This window comes from Hypomesus transpacificus, chromosome 19 (assembly GCF_021917145.1).
Source record: "Hypomesus transpacificus isolate Combined female chromosome 19, fHypTra1, whole genome shotgun sequence".
Lineage (NCBI taxonomy): Eukaryota > Metazoa > Chordata > Actinopteri > Osmeriformes > Osmeridae > Hypomesus > Hypomesus transpacificus.
The window spans coordinates 11302938-11325806 of record NC_061078.1 but is presented as its reverse complement, the minus strand read 5'-3'; the positions used below and the strand labels follow the sequence as shown (position 1 = coordinate 11325806).

The 22869-nt window shown below is 46.4% G+C and overlaps 3 protein-coding genes across 3 annotated transcripts in view; 1 reads left to right on the top strand and 2 right to left on the bottom strand.

Moving 5' to 3' along the window:
• The window catches only part of ccdc102a (coiled-coil domain containing 102A), a 33737-nt gene extending 18256 nt beyond the window's left edge, over positions 1 to 15481 (bottom strand). Inside the window, exons 1-2 of the mRNA XM_047042504.1 lie at positions 15334 to 15481; positions 287 to 746 (exon numbers count right to left, since the gene is read on the bottom strand). Of these exons, the coding sequence (XP_046898460.1) occupies positions 287 to 625 (339 nt within the window). The 5' untranslated portion in view covers positions 626 to 746; positions 15334 to 15481. The remainder of the gene's footprint in view (positions 1 to 286; positions 747 to 15333) is intronic.
• Positions 15482 to 16435: 954 nt separating this feature from the next.
• Positions 16436 to 18332, bottom strand: mcee (methylmalonyl CoA epimerase). The gene is made up of 3 exons (XM_047042547.1): positions 18252 to 18332; positions 17395 to 17741; positions 16436 to 17175 (listed from the first exon to the last, which is right to left on the bottom strand). Exons 1-3 carry the CDS (start codon positions 18277 to 18279, stop codon positions 17023 to 17025), a joined length of 528 nt encoding a protein of 175 aa, XP_046898503.1. The 5' UTR covers positions 18280 to 18332; the 3' UTR covers positions 16436 to 17022.
• Positions 17955 to 22713, top strand: mphosph10 (M-phase phosphoprotein 10 (U3 small nucleolar ribonucleoprotein)). Its single transcript, XM_047042546.1, has 11 exons — positions 17955 to 18472; positions 18706 to 19333; positions 19468 to 19640; positions 19762 to 19951; positions 20062 to 20203; positions 20503 to 20570; positions 20777 to 20914; positions 21331 to 21441; positions 21702 to 21809; positions 21956 to 22186; positions 22307 to 22713. The coding sequence occupies exons 1-11, from the start codon at positions 18384 to 18386 to the stop codon at positions 22454 to 22456; spliced, it is 2028 nt and encodes a 675-aa protein (XP_046898502.1). The 5' UTR covers positions 17955 to 18383; the 3' UTR covers positions 22457 to 22713.
• The last annotated feature ends 156 nt before the right edge of the window (positions 22714 to 22869 follow it).

Here is a 22869-nt window from a genome sequence, read left to right as displayed (position 1 = left end):
ATCATCATCATCATCCTCTATCATCATCATCATCATCATCCTCTATCATCATCATCATCATCATCATCATCATCATCTCTATCATCATCATCATCATCATCATCCTCTATCATCATCATCATCATCATCATCATCCTCTATCATCATCATCATCATCCTCTATCATCATCATCATCATCATCATCATCCTACTCCTCATCATCATCACCACCATCATTTCCATCATCATCATCATCATCATCATCATCATCTCCACCACCCCCATCATCATCTTTATCATCCTCACCTTGCTCCACTTCTCCCTCCAGTTAGCGGTGCAGTCCGACCACCACCTCATGGTCTTCTCCATCTGGGCCGCCCTAGCCCTGGCCTCCTCCAGCTCCCTCAGCCTCAGCTCCTCTCTGCTCTCCCAGTCTCCCCCCGCCTCCCCCAGGCCCAGGCCCAGCCCCGGGGACAGCAGCAGGGGGGGGCTGGAGCTGGGGGTGCCCCCCGTGGGGCTGGGGGTGTGGGTCAGGCTGTCTGGGGAACGGACCCCCCGGTCAGGGCCCAGTCCCAGGCCACACAGCAGGCCTGAACCCCCCGACTTGGAGGCCTCGGACAGGTGGGGGCTGGGGGTGTGGTTCATGACTGAGCCGATGGTGAGGCCGAGGACGATGAAGAGGAGGATGAAGATCAGGGGAAAGAGGGGGGATCTGAGAGAGGGTCTGCTCTCAGGACTGCATGGCCCTCCTCTGTAGACCTGCTCCCTAAACAAACACACAACAACAACAACAACAGTTAGAGTCTAAACAAATCATCCTTCATCAGTCCTCCACTCGTTGTTTTCTCTACCTCTTCTCTACCTTTATTCAGCTATCCACCCATTCCTCTTTCATTAACATGACCTAGACACTATGGCCTCAATGAGTAACTAGTTACTGCTATGCTGTACAGCGGTCTGCTCAGTTCTTATCAACTGGTCTGATTTCAGTCTGGTCGGGCTGAGTCCAGTTGGGACCTTTATCTCAACCCTGATCCAGGACCAGCCCCAGCAGCCTGGAGAGGAGCAGTCACATGGATGAGATTACCAAGCCCTCCCACATTCTGATGGAACTTAAACAAGCCAATTATGAGTGAGGCATCTACCAATACCATGACAACTGCGTAAACCTAATGACCTGAAGCACGTCCATTCACACCTCAGTCTGACACCATGGCAACCAGGAAATCTAGAAGCACTCACACAGCAAAAGCAGACCAATATACTGTGTGAGTGTGTGTGTCTTTTTGAGTGTGTGTGGTATGTATGTGTGGTTTAATAGAACCCATGCATGACTGACCTCCAGTTTAATTACTTTCCCCTGCTTCAGGGAAAGCCCTTTTCAGTATAATTCAAACAAGAACGTATCTTCAAATGAAACAGACATACACACAAACTCACGCACATTTAAACACACACATAACCATCAATACAAACAAACATCAATAAACATTTTAAGCAACAAAGGATCCCATCTGGACCACAGACAGTGGCTGCTGTCCTCTACACACACACACACACACACACACACACACACACACTCACACACACACACACACACACACACACTCACACAGACTCACACACTCACCCACACACGCACACACACACGCACACACTCACACACACACACACACAGTCACACTCACACACACACACTCACACTCACACTCACACTCACACTCACACTCACACTCACACTCACACTCACACACACACACACAATCTCAAGGAGAATAAGAAGCTCCAGAGAAGGAGAGAATGAAGGGATGAGAGAGAGAGAAGATGAGGGGACGACCAGACAGTAACCTGAGCTGAAACAGGGTCAGACACAGTAGAAACCAGACCTGGAACTGGGGAGACAGAGAGAAGGAGGGGGGGGGTGATTAAAGATGGGAAGCAGGGGGAAGGGAAAGCATGGAGAGATGGAGGGAGGGAGGGAAACAGAGAGGTGAAAGTAGAACATGATGAAGAAAGGGGAGGTGGACAGAGAGAGAGAGAGAGAGAGAGAGAGAGAGAGAGAGAGAGAGAGAGAGAGAGAGAGAGAGAGAGAGAGAGAGAGAGAGAGAGAGAGAGAGAGAGAGAGAGAGAGAGAGAGAGAGAGAGAGAGAGAGAGAGAGAGAGGAAGAAGGAGAATGTCAGGCTGGGGGGTACAGCAGAGTACATGGTTCTGGTTAAGTGTGTAATCTGACCCTCATCAGGGGCTGACAAGAAGGTAGGGAGAGTGGGAGCGTGAGAACAGAGACATGGCAGAATGACTAGGAGGGAAACAGCAAGACCAAAAAGTAAGGGAGCATGTGGAAGGACGAGGGTAAAGAAAGGAACAAAGAAGAACAACTAAGAGACGAAAGACAGAATCCGAGGGAATATGTGAACAAGGAATTGGAGTGGATAATGAACACGCACACTCATACCAGTCACTGGCTGTCCGCATATACACACACTAAACATACACACTTAGAAACACTCTATTTAGCCAACGCTACGAACAAACGTGGAACAGAGTGAAAACAGACAGTGTGTTTCTAAACTAGGACAGATAAACCATATAGTCTAAGAGATGACCGACTGAGAAAGAGGATGAGGAACACTAAAGCAGCTTGTCTCCGTCTGGGAGCTCTTTGCCTGTCAATACAATCCTCTCCTAGGCCGTGGCCCCATGCGTCAGCGACCCCAGAATTAAACGCTTCTATAAATAAGATGGATTCTTCCAGAAGGCTCTCTCCGCTAACCAAGCCCATCTGAAGGAGCCGCGGCTGGGCAGCCGAGCCAGGACACCCTGCATGCAGGACCTCCAACAACGACAGACGGAGAATCTTGTCAGAACCAGACAGGCTCGGGGGCTTACGGGTTATGAGTGTGTACCACACAGGCTGAGGCCTGGGTTTGATCCCTGCCCGGAACATTTCCTGCAGGGGTTCTCTCTGCCAGAGCAGCACAGTGCTCTATTTTACCAGGATAATATACACTGAGGTATGGGAGGCGATACTCTACGTGGTTGTTCTCTACGGTTGCTCTCGCGGGCCCAGCAACACCTGCACCAGGAAATGAGGTAATGTTTGGCTCTGGTCGGAATTGGTCACATGATCACAGGAAGGGTATTGGGATCATGAGCCAAGGGAACGTTCTCCATCCACCCCTCCACCCCTCTTTCCTCATCCCCCCTCCCGTTTGGGTTAGAGTATGCAGGAACAGGCTGAGATGAACATTTGTCATTGCCAGTTCATTCCTCTGGTGAGAAACGAATGTGGCCTACATTCCCAGCTGGTATCTAGGTCTTCTTCTATCCACTACATTGAGAGGGAGGAGAAGGCCCCTGCCCTAGGCTAGTCCAGCCTCCGCAACTGACAGAGGGGGACAAAGACAGGGTCTGACCAGCAGGACAGGGGCCAGGGGTCAAGGGTCAGGGGTCAGGTAAGGGCCACTCTGGGGTCGCACTCCTATGGAGAGGAAGTGAGAGGCACAGGACTGCACAGCTGGTAAGCTGCAACAAAGGATAGTCAAGTTAACGTTTATGTGTGTGTGTGTATGTGTGTGTGTGTGTGTGTGTGTGCGTGTGTGACACACATTGGCCCACACTTTTCAGATGACCCAGTAGAGAGACCGTGGCTCATCCACAGTCTCACTTCAGGCTAACACGAGGGGGCAGTAGTGAGGCAATTTGCAGTGCTGCCCTGCAGGCAAACGTGCATGATTAAAGAGATGAGTGTTAATTAACTCTGATGCTAATCTCGCTAAAGCTAATGGCACAGCATCATGCCGCTGGGCTCTATGAGCCTACAGGCACAAGCCGTCTTCCAATTCCACCAGTTATCAGAGTTGTCCCCTTCTATTCCTGCCCCTCTCTACCTCTCTGTCTCTTTGTCCTTTCTCCTGGCTCTCTATGCCCTGTCCTCTACAGTGTATCACTGTATCATCCTGTCACTGTTCATAGGACAGAAATCCTCTGGACAGCTGGCACAACCCTGGGAACATCCCGAAATAGAACACACACACGCCCAGTCACCATTAAGACCACAGTCCTTTCACTGGAAACTGTACTACTGCAAAAGAGGTTACTGAGAACACATTTGTCTATGACACCAATAACCTGGATATCTCCTGATGGAAGACTGGAGATGAGGGAGGTGGGGAGGTGGGAGGGAAGTGAGGGAGGAGAAGAGGGGAGTGGGAGGGCGAGTGAAGGAGGAGAGGAGGAGATGAGAGTTTCTGAGAGCAGCAGATGGCAGAGGTTTCCCCTCTGGTGATAAAAACACGCAAGCTGGCTGGCTGGCTGATTTACTGCCAAGTCGGCCTACCATCAGCCGTGTGTACAAGCACACAAACACGCACACATCCACACAACAACCCAAGTGATTTACTCTCAGTCCCATTGGTAGAGAAAAGGAGAAGCTGTTGAATAGGACAAGAGATGGAAAGGGAGGGGGAGACAGAAAGATGTGGCATGCGTGAGGACCAGGTTTACCTAAACATGTAGGAATGTGTGAATGAATGTGTGAGTCACTGCAGCCAGTGGCAACAGGACCGTCATGAGGAAACACAGAAGCTGTCTTAATTTCAACACCATGTTCTATCACTTCCAGGACCTTGGACAATGTGTGTGTGTTTGTAGTCTGAGTTTCTACTGTATCATTAATAGATGACGTGACAGTTTTACCCCTCTGCTGAGATCAAATGGAGCATGTTTGGCACCAGTCGCCCCAGAACCTGAGTTCTGGCCAGCTCTGTTCTCGGGATCGACACCAGCGGAGGGAAATAGCACAGATCATGTGACCCGTGAAACAGACCCTGGCAAGAAGGAACACAAGCCCATGCCATGCTGGAGAAAGATGGTGGTGTGTGTGTTTGTGTGTGTGTGTGTGTGTGTGTGAGGGAGAAGGAGAAAGAGAGAGACAGTGATATAGTCAAAGAGAGTGAGAGAGAGATATTTCTAGATTTCTAAACGTTTTTATTGGCCAGTCAAAACTGGTAAAGAGATAAAGAGATAGTAACTCCCTCCAGGTTCCTCCAGGCTACCATTCACCTCAGTATTAATGAGTCAATCAGTGAACAGGGTACTGGGATGCTACAGCGCTGCTGCATGAACAGAACTCCTGCTCATCTATTCACAAACCACATGTGCAAGAACAGGCATGCTCGACAGAGCACATCAATATCTCTCTCTCACACACACACACACACACACACACACACACATACACACACACACACACACAAAGAGTCTCTCTTTCTCAAGCTCTAAATCATTTACTCACTCAGATGCAAGTACACACACATACGTACACACATGCCCAGACAAACACACACACTCACGATGCACCTTCTCCCCACCCTTCCCTTCATGTGAGAGCAACATGCCTACCAGGAATCCACTTGTTTGAATATGACTAATCCCTCTCTCACACACACACACTATCTTTCCTCCTGTCTTTTCATTTAAACTTCACTGTATTCCCAGTATTACACCAAATGGTGTTTGGAAATCTCTCTCTGTCTCTCTATCTCTCTGTCCCTTACCATTCCCCTTTGTCCCCCCCCCCCCCCGCTCCCTTCCTTCTCCCTCTCTCCTGCCATCCCTCCCAAGCTCATAAACTGCCCCCTCGCTCCCCTATTGGATAATAAACTCATTGACAGGCACATCTGTCCTCCGTCCTTGTGCTCGGCCTGGGCTGGGCCACAAACACACCCAACGGCAATCAAGCAGCAGCGAGCCAGGAGGGAGAGAAGCCCCGAGAGTTCTGAGCGACGCGTGTCATTTTGCCCATCTCCCGACACGCATCATCCATCCGTCCCTTCACAAACTGCTTTCCCCTTTAATTGTCTCATCCTTTACTTCTGACATCCCTCCACCTCTCCTTCTCCCGGGATTCTCTTTCTCCCCGTCAGATTCACGCGGCTCACACACGCACACATGTACACACAAACTCCACAGAGGGCCAGGCCCACAGTCAAGTAAGGCTCTGTCTCCCTCTATGCACACCCAGAACTCAGGACTGCTTATCTGGCTAAGATTACAGTAGAGTCAAGGCCTGCTTAGACGTCAAAGTCATGTGGGTTTGTAGTCAGGGTTACACACACAGTCATGTGGGTGTGTATTCAGGGTTACACACACACAGACACACACAAGTGTGGATACATACAGGCCTACAGAGATATGTATGCATGCCTCTCCCCTTAACAGCTCTTGGCTTCAACCATGAGACCCAGTAGGGTCTGACATTTTGATGACACAGGTGTAAACCAAAATTGGAAAATAAAAACACACACAGAAAAGGACATCTCAGGGTTAAATGGTTGTTGGAGCAGTGTGAGAGATGCTGTATGTCTACAGTAAGTACAAGGAAAGGGGAGGGAGTGTGTGGGAATGTGGTGAGAGCTGATTGTAGCAGAGCTCTTTCACAGGATTTCCTCAATCACACACTGAAAACCTTTCAGTGAGAAGCAGCTCTTAGGTCTGGAGCTCTCTGAGGTCGGGGAGCGGGGGTGGAGGGGGACCATGGTTGGACCACAACCCTCCTCCTTCTCCTGAGAGCACCCAGGCCTGGATCGTATCTCAGGGGCAGGTCTTGGGTTCTAGAACGGTTCCCCCAACCGCATGAGTCAGCTGGGCGGGAATGCACCGAGTCCACCGAGTCTGGTTAGTACTTGGTGTAACCATGGAGACCGGTTAGGCCCTGGTGTAACCGTGGAGACTGATTAGGACCTGGTGTAACCACGGAGATTTGTTAGGATCTGGTGTAACCATGGAGTTATACTTCTTAAATCAAGTCTGTTATAAGTTTAATGATCTGGAATATGCATCCATCCTACATTTAAGACAGATTCAATTTAAAGTTTCAACTTTTGAAAGCAAATCAGATACATTTGTGAACATCAAAGGTTTGCATTAGAGGAAAAAACAGATACCAAAGATTCGTAAACAGAGCCACAACTCAGAGCCACAACTCTTCTCACCAAAGACCCCAAACACACACAAACACACACACACACACACACACATCCTAGTCCCAGACACAGGCACTAGACTGACTCATAACTCTGTCAGCCTCTCCTCCTCTGTCCTCCTCCTGCGGCTCCTTTCTCCTCTCTGGAGGGCAGAGTCCCAGCTTGAGGAACGTTCAGGAGTTCAGAGGGCAGATATGAGAGAGTAAGCAGGAATGCCTGAGGACAGGGAACAACTAACACAAGTTAACACAAGCTAATACAAGCTAACATAAAATACCACAAGTTAACACAAGCTAGCACGACTTAATAAAAGCTAACAAGCTAATCGGAAACAGGCAAACAAAAGCCAACAAAAACTACAACATTCTAACACCAATGTTTCTGGACTGACATCTGCTTGTGACACTGGGCCCCCACCCTCTGTAATGACTGGTAGTACTGGTGATCACAGGACAAAGCAGGGGAGGCCAGCTGAAGTTGTTTGCCAGACCCAGGAATGGACTAGTCCTGCGACTTCTCTGCTCTAATATGTATCTGTCAATCCCAGCTGACTGAGAAGCCCATCTTCCTGCTCTTACCCAAGACCCAAAGACAGCCCAACATGTCCTTTCATCACAAATTCCTTTCTTAAAGCTTGTTATTATGGTTACACGATGTTAACAGTGAATCTACAATAGTTTCCTGCACACTGTCTGTCTCTGAAGCAGAAAGACTCATTTTCCCAGAGGGCCCTAGTGTTGAGTGACTGGTGAGGGGGTCTCTATCTGCCATGTGTAATAGTACTGAACATTCCTGAACTATGACTCACCGGACACACACACGTGCGTGCGTACACACACACGCGCGCACCCACACCAACACATCCTGTTGTCACGGCGGACAGAAACGTACATCCATTCACACTCTCGATAAAACATGAAACGCTGTCCTGTTTTTGAATGCACATACTAAACAGAACACACATACTGTATACAAAAATGCTAAGACCCGTCCACTCCGCTCCGTGGGAGGTGGCTGAGGATGACAGTAGATTAGCAGGTTGAGGATGACATTCTAACCCTGGTGCTAAACTGCCAGACAGGAAGTGTGAAATGCTCTTTTCCTTGGTTCTCCCCCCATCATTCCTCAGCCTGTTCTCCCAGAGCTTCTTTACACACAGGGAGACGAGAGAGGGAGCCATTTACAGACAGAGGGAAGGGTGGGATTTACAGACAGAGGGAAGGATGAACAAATGGAAAAAGACTTGCACGCTAGTTCTAGACATGGGCTACAGTATGGAGTTCCATTATGTATGACATGTACCCTCACATGCTGTGGGCGCAATGTTGGTATGTAAAGATTACAGTTAACTCATAAATAAAATGCAATAAACTAATACTCTCTCTCTCTCTCTCTCTCTCTCTCTCTCTCTCTCTCTCTCTCTCGCACACACAAGGACAAATACACAAACCTACAATACACACTAGCACACATACACACACATTAACACACACACAAAACCATGACTCAGGTCCTTGTAACTACTAACAGCCTGTTATCAGCCACATTAAAGGTCTCTTTAACAAGATCAAAGACCTCAACAGGAGAGCAGAGCTGCAGTGAAATTTCAACCGAACACACAGGCAAGCAAGCAGAGTATAAACTAGGTCTAATTAAAACAGTACAACTGCAGACATAGGAATGTGTCTAGTTCTCTCCTATCAGATTTTCAATCTCTCTAAATACACACACAAACACACACACACACACACACACTTACACAAAGACCCATACACACAAGAACGCAGTCCTGTGCAACCTGCACAGTAGTGCGTATTCAGCAGCACAGCAAGACCTTGGCTAATTATATGTGCACAAGACTGTGTGATGACATGTATTCTGTGTGTGCGTCCGTTCACATCTGATGCATATGTTTCAGTGTGACATGGCTCCGGCTCCGGCTCAGGGTCGTATTTCTGTCGAGCTAGATGTCCATCCCAGGACAGCTAGCAGGCGCTGCAGAATCAGATAGCCCTCATTTATTTAGGAGCACAGGCTCAGCCAGGCAGGGATGGAGGGATGAAAGAGAAAGGAGGTGTAGAATGTCACTGTTTGTTTCTCAAGCCTGCTGGGGAAGCTGAAGAATAGAGGGAGGACCATTGAGGTGGAAGGATAGATTGGAGGTATAAATAGAGGGAGGGATGGAGGGGTGTAAATACGTTTGGATGGCAGATTTTGCTCAAGTTGAGCTAAAACAGGAACAGGTCCACAGGGCTGAAAGCTTCAAAGACTCAGAAACAAATGAATTCATAATTCAGCATAATTACCAGCTCTAGAGGTAAATCAATTTGGTACAGATGTTCCATGGCACAGACACAGGGATGCAGCAGAACTGCTGAGGAGATAAGAAAAAGCAGGCTGGAGTGAGACAGGCAGGTCAGGGTGAGACAGGCAGGCCAGGGTGAGACAGCCAGGTCATGGTGAGATATACAGGCCCACCATGCACAACTAGTCAGAGCCACAACATGGCTTTGACTACCAGGAAGAAAGAGAGGAAGGAGAGGAGATCTTACTTTACACAAGTTGTTTGTATGGCCATTAATCAGCTAAAGCCTACAGCCTCACACACTCAAACACACATTAGTAACTGAAGTGATCTATCCAGGCCATCTGGCCAACTGTCCAGACCTGGGTCGACAGGGTGACAGAAGGCCCAAGACTGAGCTGTGCCCCCCCCCCCTCACCCCCCAAACACACACACACACACACTTATGCACACTAATACACGCACACTCCTAGAGAGAGAGAGATGGAAAACAAAAGAGACAGAAAGTGGTGTAAGTATATGACACCTTCACACCAAAGAGGAAAAGGATGCTGATTCGAGGACTCTTAGAGAACCTCTCGGTTTGGATATTTCCAACAATCAGAGTTGTAACTTGGACAGGGGTCCAGGCCTATTAACAAGGCATCATGGGTAAGGATTTTCTGGTGTTGAGGCGGGGGTAATTGGGCGTTAAAGCCCAGTAAATCTGTCAGCTAATGGGCTGAGGGATGGAGCGGGGCGAGGGGGCCACAGCATCAGACGATGTGACAGATTTTTCTAGGGGGACAGATTTGACTGTCGCGCCTGCTGCCAAAAACGGAGGAAGAGAAATGGGCAATTCCACAAACAATTCCAGCCCCTAAACCTCTCTGAGCACTGGAGCAGAGCGGAGAGGAAAGGTTCAACAGGCAGAGGACTGGGCCATTAGCTACGCCTACACAATTATAGAATCAAAAAGTTCCAAATAGGGCTTTGCACCTCCTTCATAACATTAGAAAATGATCATTTTCATTATCTTAGATATCTATCTCTCTGATCATTTTCATTATCTTAGATATCTATCTCTCTGATCATTTTCATTATCTTAGATATCTATCTCTCTGATCATTTTCATTATCTTAGATATCTATCTCTCTGATCATTTTCATTATCTTAGATATCTATCTCTCTGATCATTTTCATTATCTTAGATATCTATCTCTCTTTCCCGAAATCTCTCCTAGTCTGACTCTTTTCCACTCACACACACCAAGGAAGCAGAGCACCCATAAAAGACATTACCAGCATTTATGGGCTCATATAATATCAGTATTGTTTGGCGATGTTAAGACACCACATATTATCAGACCAAGGCCAGTGGTAGCACTGGCTTCTGGTAGGAGAATTATCTCTTCAAATCAACCAGAAAACTGATACAGTATTTTAAACTTGGGTTTATTGTTCACTTTACAAGACTGGCATGTACAATAAGCTCCTCAATCAGACACATGCAGACATTACACCGACACAAACATACACACACACTTCTTACACACAGACCACAGTCACCAGTAGTAGCTGGGATGGCTACATCTGGCTAACTGCTTACAGAGGGCCAGGGAGAGACCGTTGACGTCACCCAGCGGTCCAGCCCTAGCAGGAAGGTCACATGCTGACTTACGGACACTTCCTGTGGATAACACTGACATGCATTCGCACACAGATAGTCTTTCCTGTGTTCTTATACAAAGTTCCCAGTCTATTTTCCTCAGACCACAACATAAGTTACTCTGACAAGCTCACGTGTAAACGCAGCACACACACAGAGAAACAAAAGATTTTTGCATCGACAAACACTCCAGATCGGCCGATAGTGAAGCTCCATTGACAGATAGACTACCAGACCAAAGGCATTCCTCTCCTTAGCCAAACACACACTAACTGCCAAGTGTAGTTAAAAAAGCTAAAAAAACTAAACTAAACAACCCTGCATTCACATCCATTTTGTCGCAACTGAATGAAATGAGTACCGAATGCTGCTGCACCAAGGTCTCAATCTGCAACACTGCTAACCCCATGTGATGAAGCCCCTGGCATGGAGAGTCAGTCCCTGTCATCAGGTTGGTGTGAGTGAGTGTGTGTGTCTGTTTGTGTGTGTGTGTGTGTGTATGTGTGTGCGTGTGCGTGTGTGTGTGTGTGTGTGTGTGTGCGCCCGAGGCCATAGCCACAGCAGTCAGGGTCAACCAGTGTGCAGCTCCCTGCTTGGCCCTGTGATCCCTGCTGTAACAGCCCAGCCTGGAGATGCCAGAACATTCCTGTCATCTGAATAAACCAACAGATATGTCTCCCTTCTCCTATTGTTTCATATTCTATCCTTGTACATCTCTCCTCTCCTTTTCTTCTTTCCCTCTTTTTCACTCCTGTCCCCTCCCCTCTGCTCTTCTCCTCACCTTCCTCCTCCCTTCCTCTCTCCTGTCCCCTCCACTCCTCCTCTCTGCTCCTCACCTCCTCCTCTCTCCTGTCCCCTCTTCTCCTCTCTGCTCCTCCTCCCCTCCTCTCTCCTGTCCCCTCCCCTCCTCCTCTCTGCTCCTCATCTCCTCCTCTCTCCTGTCCCCTCCACTCCTCCTCTCTGCTCCTCCTCCCCTCCTCTCTCCTGTCCCCTCTCCTCCTCCTCTCTGCTCCTCACCTCCTCCTCTCTCCTGTCCCCTCTTCTCCTCTCTGCTCCTCACCTCCTCCTCTCTCCTGTCCCCTCCTCTCTTCTCTGCTCCTTACCCTCACCCTTCTCCTCTCATCTCCAATGCTGATCTGAGCAGATCCCACTAGATTCTGGCCCCAGCTTCTACGTGAATAAACAAAACTGTTGTGGAAAAGCCCTTTCATTCTGTTCCAAGTGTGTGTGTGTGCTATGTGTGTGAGAGAGAGAGAGAGAGAGAGAGAGAGAGAGAGAGAGAGAGAGAGAGAGAGAGAGAGAGAGAGAGAGAGAGGGGGAGAGAGAGAGAGAGAGAAAGAGAGAGAGAGAGAGAGAGAGAGAGAGAGAGAGAGAGAGAGAGAGAGAGAGAGAGAGAGAGAGAGAGAGAGAGAGAGAGAGAGAGAGTGGTGGAAGAGGGGGAATGTGTATGTAGGGAGCATTGTTTCTGAAACTCTAACCCTACTAAAACAGATTATGTTACATTGCAATGGTGTGTTACTGTCACAGAAATGATATCACCTATGAATTCAAATGATGACTAACATTAGCCACGGTCAGAATTTAGAAGGACCTGATTGACAACAGAGATCAGGAACAGGTTGGTAAAAGAGAGGCCAGACTGGATTGACTCTTCCTTTCTGGTGGTATCTGACAGTCAAAGATGGACAGAGCCCTGGTTGACAGCAGTTAAATCCCGAAAATGAAAAAGAGAGAGAGAAAGAGGGAGAAAGAAAGAAAGAGGGTGGAGGAAGAGAAAAAGGGAGAACACGAGGGAGAAAATATAAAAAAGAGAGGGGGGTTGAAAGAAGAGCAAACAGTCTTGACAGGGATAAGGGTTGGGTGTGGGAGAATGGAATGTGTTTAGCCAGAATGACTGGAGGTACACTGTCAATGTGGCATGTAGGCTATGTGCCATTTCTTCTTGATTGCACCAAAATAAACAGACAGTATTTATCCTCGAAAATTCACTAAGAGGGTGGTATGTCTATGGCCTACCATGGTACCATTCAACTACTAACAGTATACAATGTGCTATATTTGAGCTCAGCGTAGCAGTCGAGAGGGTGGAGAGAAAAAAGAGGATGTTGATATTCCACACAGGAAAAAAGACAAAGGGGAGTTCTACTCCAAGCCAAAGATTCAGGCTACATATAGCCAACCACACACAGACACACACACACACACACACTGTCTGCACGCCCTCACAAGCAGATGGGTCTCTTCCCCTTCCGAAAAGTCTGCGTTGCCATGACAACAATACTCAGGACTCATTCGCTAATCCATGTGTATGTGTGTGTGGGTGTGAGTGTGTATGGCATATGTGTAAGAAAAAGAGATACAGAGGTGCCCAGCTGAGATGTTAATAATGCCAGCGTGTCTGTCTGATTGTCCTGCTGACCACTGTATCGGCTGGATAGCCCTGTGCCAGACCCAGCACCTCTTAGAGATAGAAGAGGGGTTTGACCCAGATGTGGGTCAGATGTGTAGGAGGGTTAATCATCAGGACAGGAGAAGGAGACTATTCTACATTACTACAGAAATGTTCGACTGGAGTAGTTCATATCTATTCCACAGGTACACGTTCTGAGTCAGAGTAGCCAAGACATTGGTGGACCATTGTATGTTTCCACCCACAACATGGTGAGAAGGAGACAGGAGGAGAGAAGGAGAAGACAGAGAGAAGAGAGGGAAACAGGAGGACAGAAGCACACAGAAAGAGATGACAGAGAAGGAGGTGAGTGATGAAGACACAAGGGGGAAGTGATGACATCAGCAAGGCTTCAGTTTCCAGATGTGAGATTTCAGAACTTTGATCATTCCAGAACAGGCTGCCCATTCTGGAAGAATAGTAGATCTACACTGCACCTTGGCGATGAATAGTAGATCCAGTAGGTCTACACTGCACACAGGCACCTTAACGATGGGAAGACTCCTTCTTTTAATATGGACTCTCTGGAGTCAGCCAATGAGTGTGTGCCCTTGTTATGCAATGCACAAGATCAACCAGACAACTAACAGTTTCTGTCCAACTTTTGTTAAAAAGAAAAGAAAAAAAGAAAAATAGATCTGTCTCTCGGAAGATGGTGCTTTAGCCAATTGGAGGACATGGGCTAAACCTCTGAGCCAAAAGCCACACATTTGCTGTGATGATGTGCAGTGTGAGCAGCAAGGACGTCACTCGGTCCAAAGACACCATGTTAAACCCTAGGACACGCTTCCATCTTGTCTTCGAAGGGCTTCGTGTATAAGGGCTCAGATGATGTTATGAGGTCATTCACGATAACCCAAATCACATCATCACATTTAACTTGCTCACTGAAAAGGAAGACACTCTCTCTAGTTATTCCAGAAACCCGATCAGTGGTTCTGATTGGATGAGATCCCTCCCAAGGTCTTAAAGCACACCATCTATTTTCCTGTAGACATGGGTGTCTGTATGTCTGTGTCTCCACCCAGCTGTAAACCCACCCAGTTCTCCTCCCAAAACATTGATAACAGGGCCAGACGTGAGTGTATAACCCTGCCAGCACCTATACACTTATAGACAGCAGTGTTTTCACACAATCATGTGTTGGTAAAAAGGGGTACTTTAAGCAAATGGGCTTCCACCACAGTAGGGTATGCTAAATTGTAGCCTTTGCCAGACAACAAATGTAGTATATTAAATAGTAGCCTACCCCTAATCCTAAAGAATCAAACGCCCGTGTTATTACCAAGGAATAACCATTTTACTGGGGCGTTGCAAATCGTCTTTGAAGTCGACGTGTGTGTCCCCAAAAAACTGAATATACAAACCCGTGTTACTCTATCACCAATATACAGAATCAATCAATGCAACATAACGGTCTGCTGTCTGGGCAGTGGCAGACATTTGGTTTCATAATGTTGCTCTACTTCAACTCCATTCATTCTACAAAGACTTACGCCACCACACCAGAGCACGCTAGAAATGTGAATAAGCATGCTGAATCCATTGTTGTACATGCATAAGAAACATTTGTTTAAGTTAGTTTCATTATAACTCTAAACTTTAACTAAAACACCCCCTATTGGTTGTTTGGTCAATGAACAGAGTTCTATTGTATCAACTTTGGATGTATCGCAAGAGCCTTAAACACCGTGTTTAGCAACAATGTGCCCATGCCAAGTTTGTCAAACAAGTACCGTAAGGATTGTTCCCCAGTCTGCATTAGACTACACAACTACACAGACCGATTGTTTGTCAACTTTCAGCTCATGCACACTCAAGGACGTTCAGGGAACAGACGGGATTTTCCTGCATGGAATTCTGCCGTGTTGTCTGTCATTTGACACCCTTGCCATCAAGCTGCTTTCAAGTGAAACTAGCTGTCCGCTGCAGAGTACAATAGTATATACATCATTACGCACACGCACCTTGAAAATTGTGAGATTCCTGTCTTTTTATAAGGTCTCTCTGAAATCCGACTCGCTAGTATTCCTGTCTCAGACACAGTCGTCCCGTTTTGCTTTCTGGAGGAATTTTTGCCTGGGATTCGGAGGCATTGCTCGTGGAACAGAAGACTTGGAGTGAAAAGGGGCGGGACTCCTGTTTAAACAGAAGGCGGCGCTTCAGAGCATCCATCAACTGACAGCAGAAATTGCTGAAAACGCTGATCAATAAATGTCCTCCTCACCTCCCACACTTAATTGTACATACATTAGAAAGACAAAATCACGGTAACGCACCTAATCGTTGTGATTGCGATCAGCATTGACATAATGTAGCCTAGCTAAAAAGTGAAATTTAAGGTAATAAGGACGGCGACAATGTTGTCAAAAAGTAATGTCCAAGGTCAGACACACATTTCACACGATTCTTACATTCATTCGAATCCTTTTCAACACTGTCTTGCAATTGGAAAGTGTTATGAATAGTCAGGATGAGTGGGATTTTTTATATTTTCATGAGTATCTGTGCCAAACATACTTGCTTTATTTGAAACGTTTAGAATCTGTCTCAAGTTCAGTGTTAAGTTGTTTTACCTCCTCTCCAGTCTCACATCTTAAATGAAAGGCACTGTTGTCTCTTAAACTAACACTCAGTATGGGGCACCTGATACATAGAAAACTGCTAGATAGATTGATAGATGATGACAGGCATGGACGACTCTGTACACACACATACCCACACACACATACCCACACACACACTTATATCCACTCACAAGAGAACAGAGAGCCGGCTGCCTGCCAACGTTACTCTGTCTTTCCTCATCTCTGGGAGCCTGTCCATCACTGCGGTCTTCTGTGAGTCTGCTACTAAGGTGGGTGTGTGTGTGTGTGTGAGAGAGAGAGAGAAAGAGAGAGAGAGAGAGAGAGAGAGAGAATGGGGTGTGGGAGGTGCTGAGCAGTAAGTGAAACCAGAGGAATAGTCCATGCTGGACCATGACAGATATATTGTTCTTTCTTTAAAGGCACAGTTCGCTGATTTCATCCTCAGCCAAATCCTCAGGCAACCAGGAACTGACCAGTGATGTCTTGGCAGTGGAAAATTGATTTATTGAACTATTACAGTAAGTTGTTTATCTGTCTCAACTATAAAAATTTGTTAATTTGTACTGGGATTTGTGAAACGTGTAGAGGGTGAGAATTAAAAAAAACAGATATGATTATAGCAAGCTCAAAAACACTATTAAACCATTAATTCAGAACACAGTCAGAGGTGAGCAAATCTTGATGCCATACAAAAACAACTACGTTTACGGCAGAAAAAACACCAGAAAATATCATCAAGATTAAATCAATACAAGGTCCCACATCTCTCCATGAAAACCCATGTTCACTGTATAATGCAAAACCAAAAGCAATCAATAGCATATATAAACTGCAGAAAGTGAAATGGCACAGTTCATTTCCTAGCCAGAGCTACAGAGTCTCTGAAGTAGCTACAGGTGCTCATGCAACAGATGAAACCAAACAGTGTGTTCTGCACCTACACAGGACCAACACAGACAGATAGACAAACTTTCAGTTTGAAAGTTAACAATTCCAGGCCATTTGATGTTCATAAAAAAGTCTCTTGTTTTATTGAAATGTGTTGTTTGAATATAGCTATTTGAACACTCAGGCTTGTTCCAGCTCCACCAGTACCCCGTCACAGTCTTTAGGGTGCAGGAACATGACTGGTTTCCCGTGAGCTCCTATCCTTGGTTCTGCTGAGAGAGTCCTGATCTTCTGGGCCTTCAGGTGCACAATGGCAGCATTTATGTCATCCACCTAGAACACAAGACAAAGAAAATGAATCATAATGTAACATTTGCCAGTACTATACTCATAAATCACTCATTGTATCACGTGCCACTTCATTCATTTACTTTCAAAGTGGAGTGAGCAACAAATTATTGAGTTATTTATTTCTGAACATGCATGGTTTATTAGTAAACGATCAAGGAAAAATAGTGAAAGTCGGGATGAAGGGAACATATAACCTATCACCTCTATGCAAATGTGATGCATTCCTCCAGCCTTGTTCTTCTGAAGGAAGCCAGCAATGGGACTCTTCTCTCCTAGAGGGTGCAGCAGCTCCAGCTTGGTGTTCCCCAACTCCACAAACACGGTGTAGACGCCATGCTCAGGCAGGGGCACTTTGTCACTGACCTGAGCCCCAAGTACATCCCTGTACAGGGCAGTGGCTTTCTCCATGTCAGGAACAGCGATGGCTATGTGGTTCAATCTGCCTAGCTTCCATACTGACCCTGGGACTCCTTGGCAGAGTGGAGTGGTTGTTGAGTGGGTTCTCAGCAAAGGCAACGTGTGACGGGCACACTTCGAAAGACCTGTAACTGAAGATGCACTGATTAATTTATTACAGATCAATCTTAGATATATGTAATGATTATTATCACAGTTCTCAGAGCAGGCTAAGACAGGCTTTGTTTGAGAATGGAGGGATTATGTTTGCTTGATAACATGGTTTAGTCACAACAGCCGCTAGTGGACGCTGTTGGCAGCTTTGGAGACCTTAGAGACGACTGTTATTATGGGCTCTTTGGGTTACTCAATTCAACTTAACTTGAATCAAGTTGAGCATCTCTGCCAAGGATGCCAGTCAAATAAAGAGAACATTATAAAGCAAGAGGAACAACCGATGAGATAAGAGGTTGCAAACAAAGAGGTACATGTGTGGGACTTCGAGGATGGCTCCTGTCAAAATAGCAGGAGAACGCCTGGTATTGTTAGCTACCTTAGGTACTTAACTAACGTTTATACTCGCCCGTTACATTGGCATAAGTATGGTTTCCAAAGAAAATATGTACAGATTAGAGCTTAGAAGACAGAAGTGGATCTCTTACTTGCAACCTTCAACACGGACGCAGCCATATTTTCGAAGAAATGTGTGACGCTACCCGGAACTATATAGCAATGAAAAGTATTTCCGGTGGGACATATTTACACGATACACATAGGTCTCCATGTGAGACAGAATGATGGCTAACGGGGATGTCGGCAACACGTTGCATGGGTGTACTAACATCTTAAGTATCAACACTATCCATCCAGAACAATTTCTAAGGTAAGGTTGACATGTCGTAGCTTAGCTTCATGGCTACAGCAATGAACAAGACTTGTTTGCGTAATCGGGTATTTGGTGCTGGTAGCTTAGCTTGCTAATGTGTTCGCGAACGTTAGCTTACAGCCAGCAGACACTTTTGGTACTGCGAGCTCCAAAGATCACTCGCCTTCTACCTTGTATGTCTACTATACTTGCGGCTTTAAACTGTGTTGTGTGTGCTCTTGTCTCAACAGTGTTCAGGATGCTGCAGCAGCAGAGTTTACCTCTCTTACTAAGGCCCTGTATGACCTGCAGAAGGGCCAGGAGTCTGCGGACTGCCGAGGCAGCCCGCTGTACCAGCTCGTGGTGGAGAACTTCGACGAAGAACAGATATGGCAAGAGCTCGAACTCCAGAACTCTGCTGTGCTTAAGCACTTTGAGACTGCAGTCCAACAGGCTGTCTCTGATGACACGCTGAGTATCGTACAGGAAGAGGAGGATGATGAGGTGGAGGAGGGGATGGGAGATGAGGAAGATGCAGGAAGTTCCAAAGCACTGTTGGCTGACAATGCAGAGAATGTTACAGACGACGACTCAGATGTCAATTTTGACGTAGACACCTTGGAAAAAAAGGTTCAACAAAAGAAACTGCCTGCGAAGAAAGCATCCAAACAGCTGGGTGTTCCGTCGGAGGTGGACGACAGGTTCTTCAAGTTGTCAGAGATGGAGTCCTTCCTGGATGATATGGACAAGCGGGAGGGTAAGGAAGGTGTGGGGGAAGAGGACGTTGATTACTTCCAGGACCTACCCTCTGGGGACGAGGAGGAGGAGGACCTGAACTTTGAAAACTTGCCCCCCAAGAAACACAACAAAAAGAGCATGGTATGTGTTCTGGTTGCGATTCTAATATTATATTTTATGTTTTTATTTGAGTTAATATACATCTGCTTCTAATAAATGTGTAATATAAAGTGTATTGGGTCTTTTTAAATGATAACTGTTATATTTGATTGTAGGTCAAAAGCTCCAGGAATCTGAAGTACAAGGATTTCTTTGACACGGTGGATGGTGCACCAGCCAAGACAGATGACATGTCAGAAGACGAGGACAGCATGGACGGCATGCAGGAGGGAGAGGAAGAAGAAGAAGAGGATGATGATGATTATGATGATGAGGACAATGAGGACGAGTAAGGGCTCAGATTTTGTGGTAGTAAAATACAAGTTGCTAGATATCCTTTTCTTGTCCCTCCATATTTCCTCCGACATTGTCAGGTTTTGACCATCTGACATGTGGCTGTGATTTTACAGGGACTTCATAGAGGACGGGGAGGATGAAGAAGGGCGGCAGGCAAAGGAGGCGCTGAAGAAAGTGTCCTTTGATCTCCCTGAGGATGAGGAGGAGAGTGAGGGAGAGGACATGGAAGACATATTCGGAGGAAAGGCTCAAAAAACAGAGAATCCGGAGCCCAAGTCGACCTTTGAGAAGAGACAAGAGAAGGTCTGTACAAAACGTTGTCCCTGACAACCTACTCTTCTGTATCAAGATAGAGAGTCTGTAGTTTAACCCCGATTGTCATTATCAAGTGTGACACCCTATCCTTCTCCCAGATGAGTGATAGGATTGATGAGCTGGAGAAGGCGGCTCTGGGAGACAAGCCCTGGCAGCTGACAGGAGAGGTGTCGGCCCAGACCCGCCCAGAGAACAGCATGCTGGAGGAGAACGTGGAGTTCGACCAGGCCTCCAGGAGGGGTAAGGGGAGAACATCCACAGTGTTCAACTGTTTCTTTGTATATATCGATTTGAGCCTAGGAGAGCCAAACAAATGAACTCTGTGTATAGATTTCTTTATATAAAGTTGACGTTTTTGGCGTAGGTGTGCCTCACCTGTACCTGGGTTTGTTTCTTTGTTAAAAAGTGAGGGAGTCAGGTGGCTGAAAGGTTAGGGAATCGGGCTAGTAATCAGAAGGTTGCCGTTTCGAATCCCGGCCACGCTTCATGTTGGGTACCTGCTTGTTTTTTCATGTTGGGTACCTGCTTGTTTCTTCCAGCTCCTGCTGTCACAGAAGAGACCACACTACAGCTAGAAGACATCATCAAACAGAGAATCAAAGACAAGGCTAGTACACACTCTTGATAATATGTTAACACATTGTTACTGTTATTATGACACCCAGTCTAGAACTGAGAAGCCCTTTCACGACCTTCAAGACCAGAGCAGAGTCTACTGAGAATCAAACCATGTGTTGTGATGCACAGTATCACCCTGTACCTGGTCCTCTGGTTTCCCTGTGGCTTCTCTCTAACGTCTGACTCGTGTCTCAGGTGTGGGACGACGTGGTCCGGAAGGAGAAGCCCAAGGAGGAGGTGTTTGAGTACAAGAAGAGACTGACTCTGGACCATGAGAAGAGCAAGCTGAGTCTGGCCCAGGTTTACGAGCAAGAGTACCTCAAGAAGACACAGGTGAGTCCAGTCGTGTCCAACAATGCAGTTATAATGAACGTGTTTGCCTTTTTGCCCCAACTCTTCAAAGTTAATGATGACGACACTTTGCCGTCAACTTTTTTCATCCCCCCCAACTCTGAATGACAAGCTTTACATTAACACTGCCCATGACAGCAACACACACATGTCCCTATACCAGTGGTTCCCAACCCTGGTCGGTCCTCAGGGCCACCCCTGTTCTGCTTGTTTAGATGTTTCCCTGCTCCAACACACCTGCTTCAGATCAATGGGTCATTATCCAGCTCTGCAGAAGCCTGTTTATGACCATTCATTTGAATCAGGTGTGGTCCTGAGGACCAGGGTTGAAGACCACTGCCCTATACCATTTTGTGGTTGGTGTTCTATCTTTGACGTTGTTAGTTTCCTGTCCACAGACCAAGACAGAGGAGGAGGAGAGCCCGGCCCATGTAGAGATCCAGAAACTGATGGACACTCTGTTCCTGAAGCTGGACGCTCTCTCCAACTTCCACTTCACACCCAAGCCTGTGAGTTTTTAAAGGATCAATCGTGGTTTTGATTCAAAATGGATATGTAAATATCCAGTGGGATCAAATATTTATTTGGAAGGGCCTGTATAGATGGTGTACTGATTATTATTATTGACTATATCTAACTTCTAAAAGTGTGATAAAGGTCAGGGTTATGAGATACTTAGCTGAGTGTCTGATATTGAGTGGAATTTTCTCCTCAAAGTGCTGCATTAGATTGTATAGAATGGTGGTACTAATGTGTGTGTGTCCTTCAGCCTGTACCAGAGGTGAAGGTGGTGTCAAACATGCCATCCATCACTATGGAGGAGGTGGCTCCTGTCAGTGCCAGCGATGCCACCCTGTTGGCACCAGAGGAAGTCAAGGTGGGTCACCATGAGCTCAAAATGATCCATGAAGAGATGAAACCTGTGTGGGTGTGTGTGAGCCCATGTCTCTGTGTATGTTCATGGTGTGTGTGTGTGGTTTTAGTTGGATCACGTGTTGCATCACTGTTGTCTCTCTTCCTCAGGAGAAGAACAAGGCAGGAGACATGCTGGGAGACTCTGAGAAGACCTCCACAGACAAGAAACGAGAGAGACGCAAGAAGAAGGTGGTGAAGCGTCTGAAGATCAAGGACAAGGAGAGGAAACAGAAGCTGAAGGAGGCCAGCCAGTCTGGGGAGAACAGGAAGATCTCCAAGGCAGAGGTGGCTGAAAACCTGAAGAAACTCACCAAAGGTGGCAAAGCAACATTGCTGAAGGTGAGTGTTCATTTACAATGCATTTGTACAATTGGGTCATTTATAGAATAAAGTTTGATACATTTGGAGTAGTATTTGTAGTATGTATACGGTTTGATGTGTGCGTGTGTGTGTGTACAGGACGAGGGGAAGGACAAAGCTCTCCGGTCCTCCCAGGCCTTCTTTTCCCAGTTGCAGGACCAGGTGAAGAGCCAGATCAAAGGAGCCAAGGACCAGGCCTCCAAGAAGAAGAAGCACAAGGAGCTCTCAGCCTCTAAACTCAAACTGTAAACTCAAGCTGTAAAATAAAATCCATGTTTTCTTATACCGTCAATATTTCTTTGTACAGATTGTTTTAAGATAAAAGGCTGCAATATATTAAAAAACATTTCTGAATAATGTAATTGTCATTCAATAAATCAGATGTCTCGATTTTTGGTCTGTTATAAATGTATTATATCCTTTTGTTTTTCAATTAAGTCTGATACTGATGTTGACTGTTAGATGCAATATAACGTTTTACCACTTGATGTCCTCGTCTACTTTCATTTAAGTCGAGGCTTCCATCAAGGGATTGTCGATGGAATGTGGCAAGAGGTCAATTAAATGAATATATCATAGGCCTACGTGTGTTTAAGTAAATTAAGATTGTTTAATTATAGTGAAAGGGACACGAAAACAAATAAATTAGTGCATTACTGAAT

What these genes read in the sequence shown, in the direction of transcription:
- mphosph10 (XM_047042546.1), top strand. Translation starts at nt 18,384, where the DNA reads ATGATGGCTAACGGGGATGTCGGCAACACGTTGCATGGGTGTACTAAC. An exon ending in GATGAGGACAATGAGGACGA is followed by an intron (nt 19,641 to 19,761) that starts GTAAGGGCTCAG and finishes GTGATTTTACAG; the next exon opens with GGACTTCATAGAGGACGGGG. An exon ending in TTGAGAAGAGACAAGAGAAG is followed by an intron (nt 19,952 to 20,061) that starts GTCTGTACAAAA and finishes TCCTTCTCCCAG; the next exon opens with ATGAGTGATAGGATTGATGA.
- mcee (XM_047042547.1), bottom strand. Translation starts at nt 18,279, where the DNA reads ATGGCTGCGTCCGTGTTGAAGGTTGCAA. An exon ending in GTCCGTGTTGAAGGTTGCAA is followed by an intron (nt 17,742 to 18,251) that starts GTAAGAGATCCA and finishes GTGCATCTTCAG; the next exon opens with TTACAGGTCTTTCGAAGTGT. An exon ending in TGCATCACATTTGCATAGAG is followed by an intron (nt 17,176 to 17,394) that starts GTGATAGGTTAT and finishes CTTGTGTTCTAG; the next exon opens with GTGGATGACATAAATGCTGC.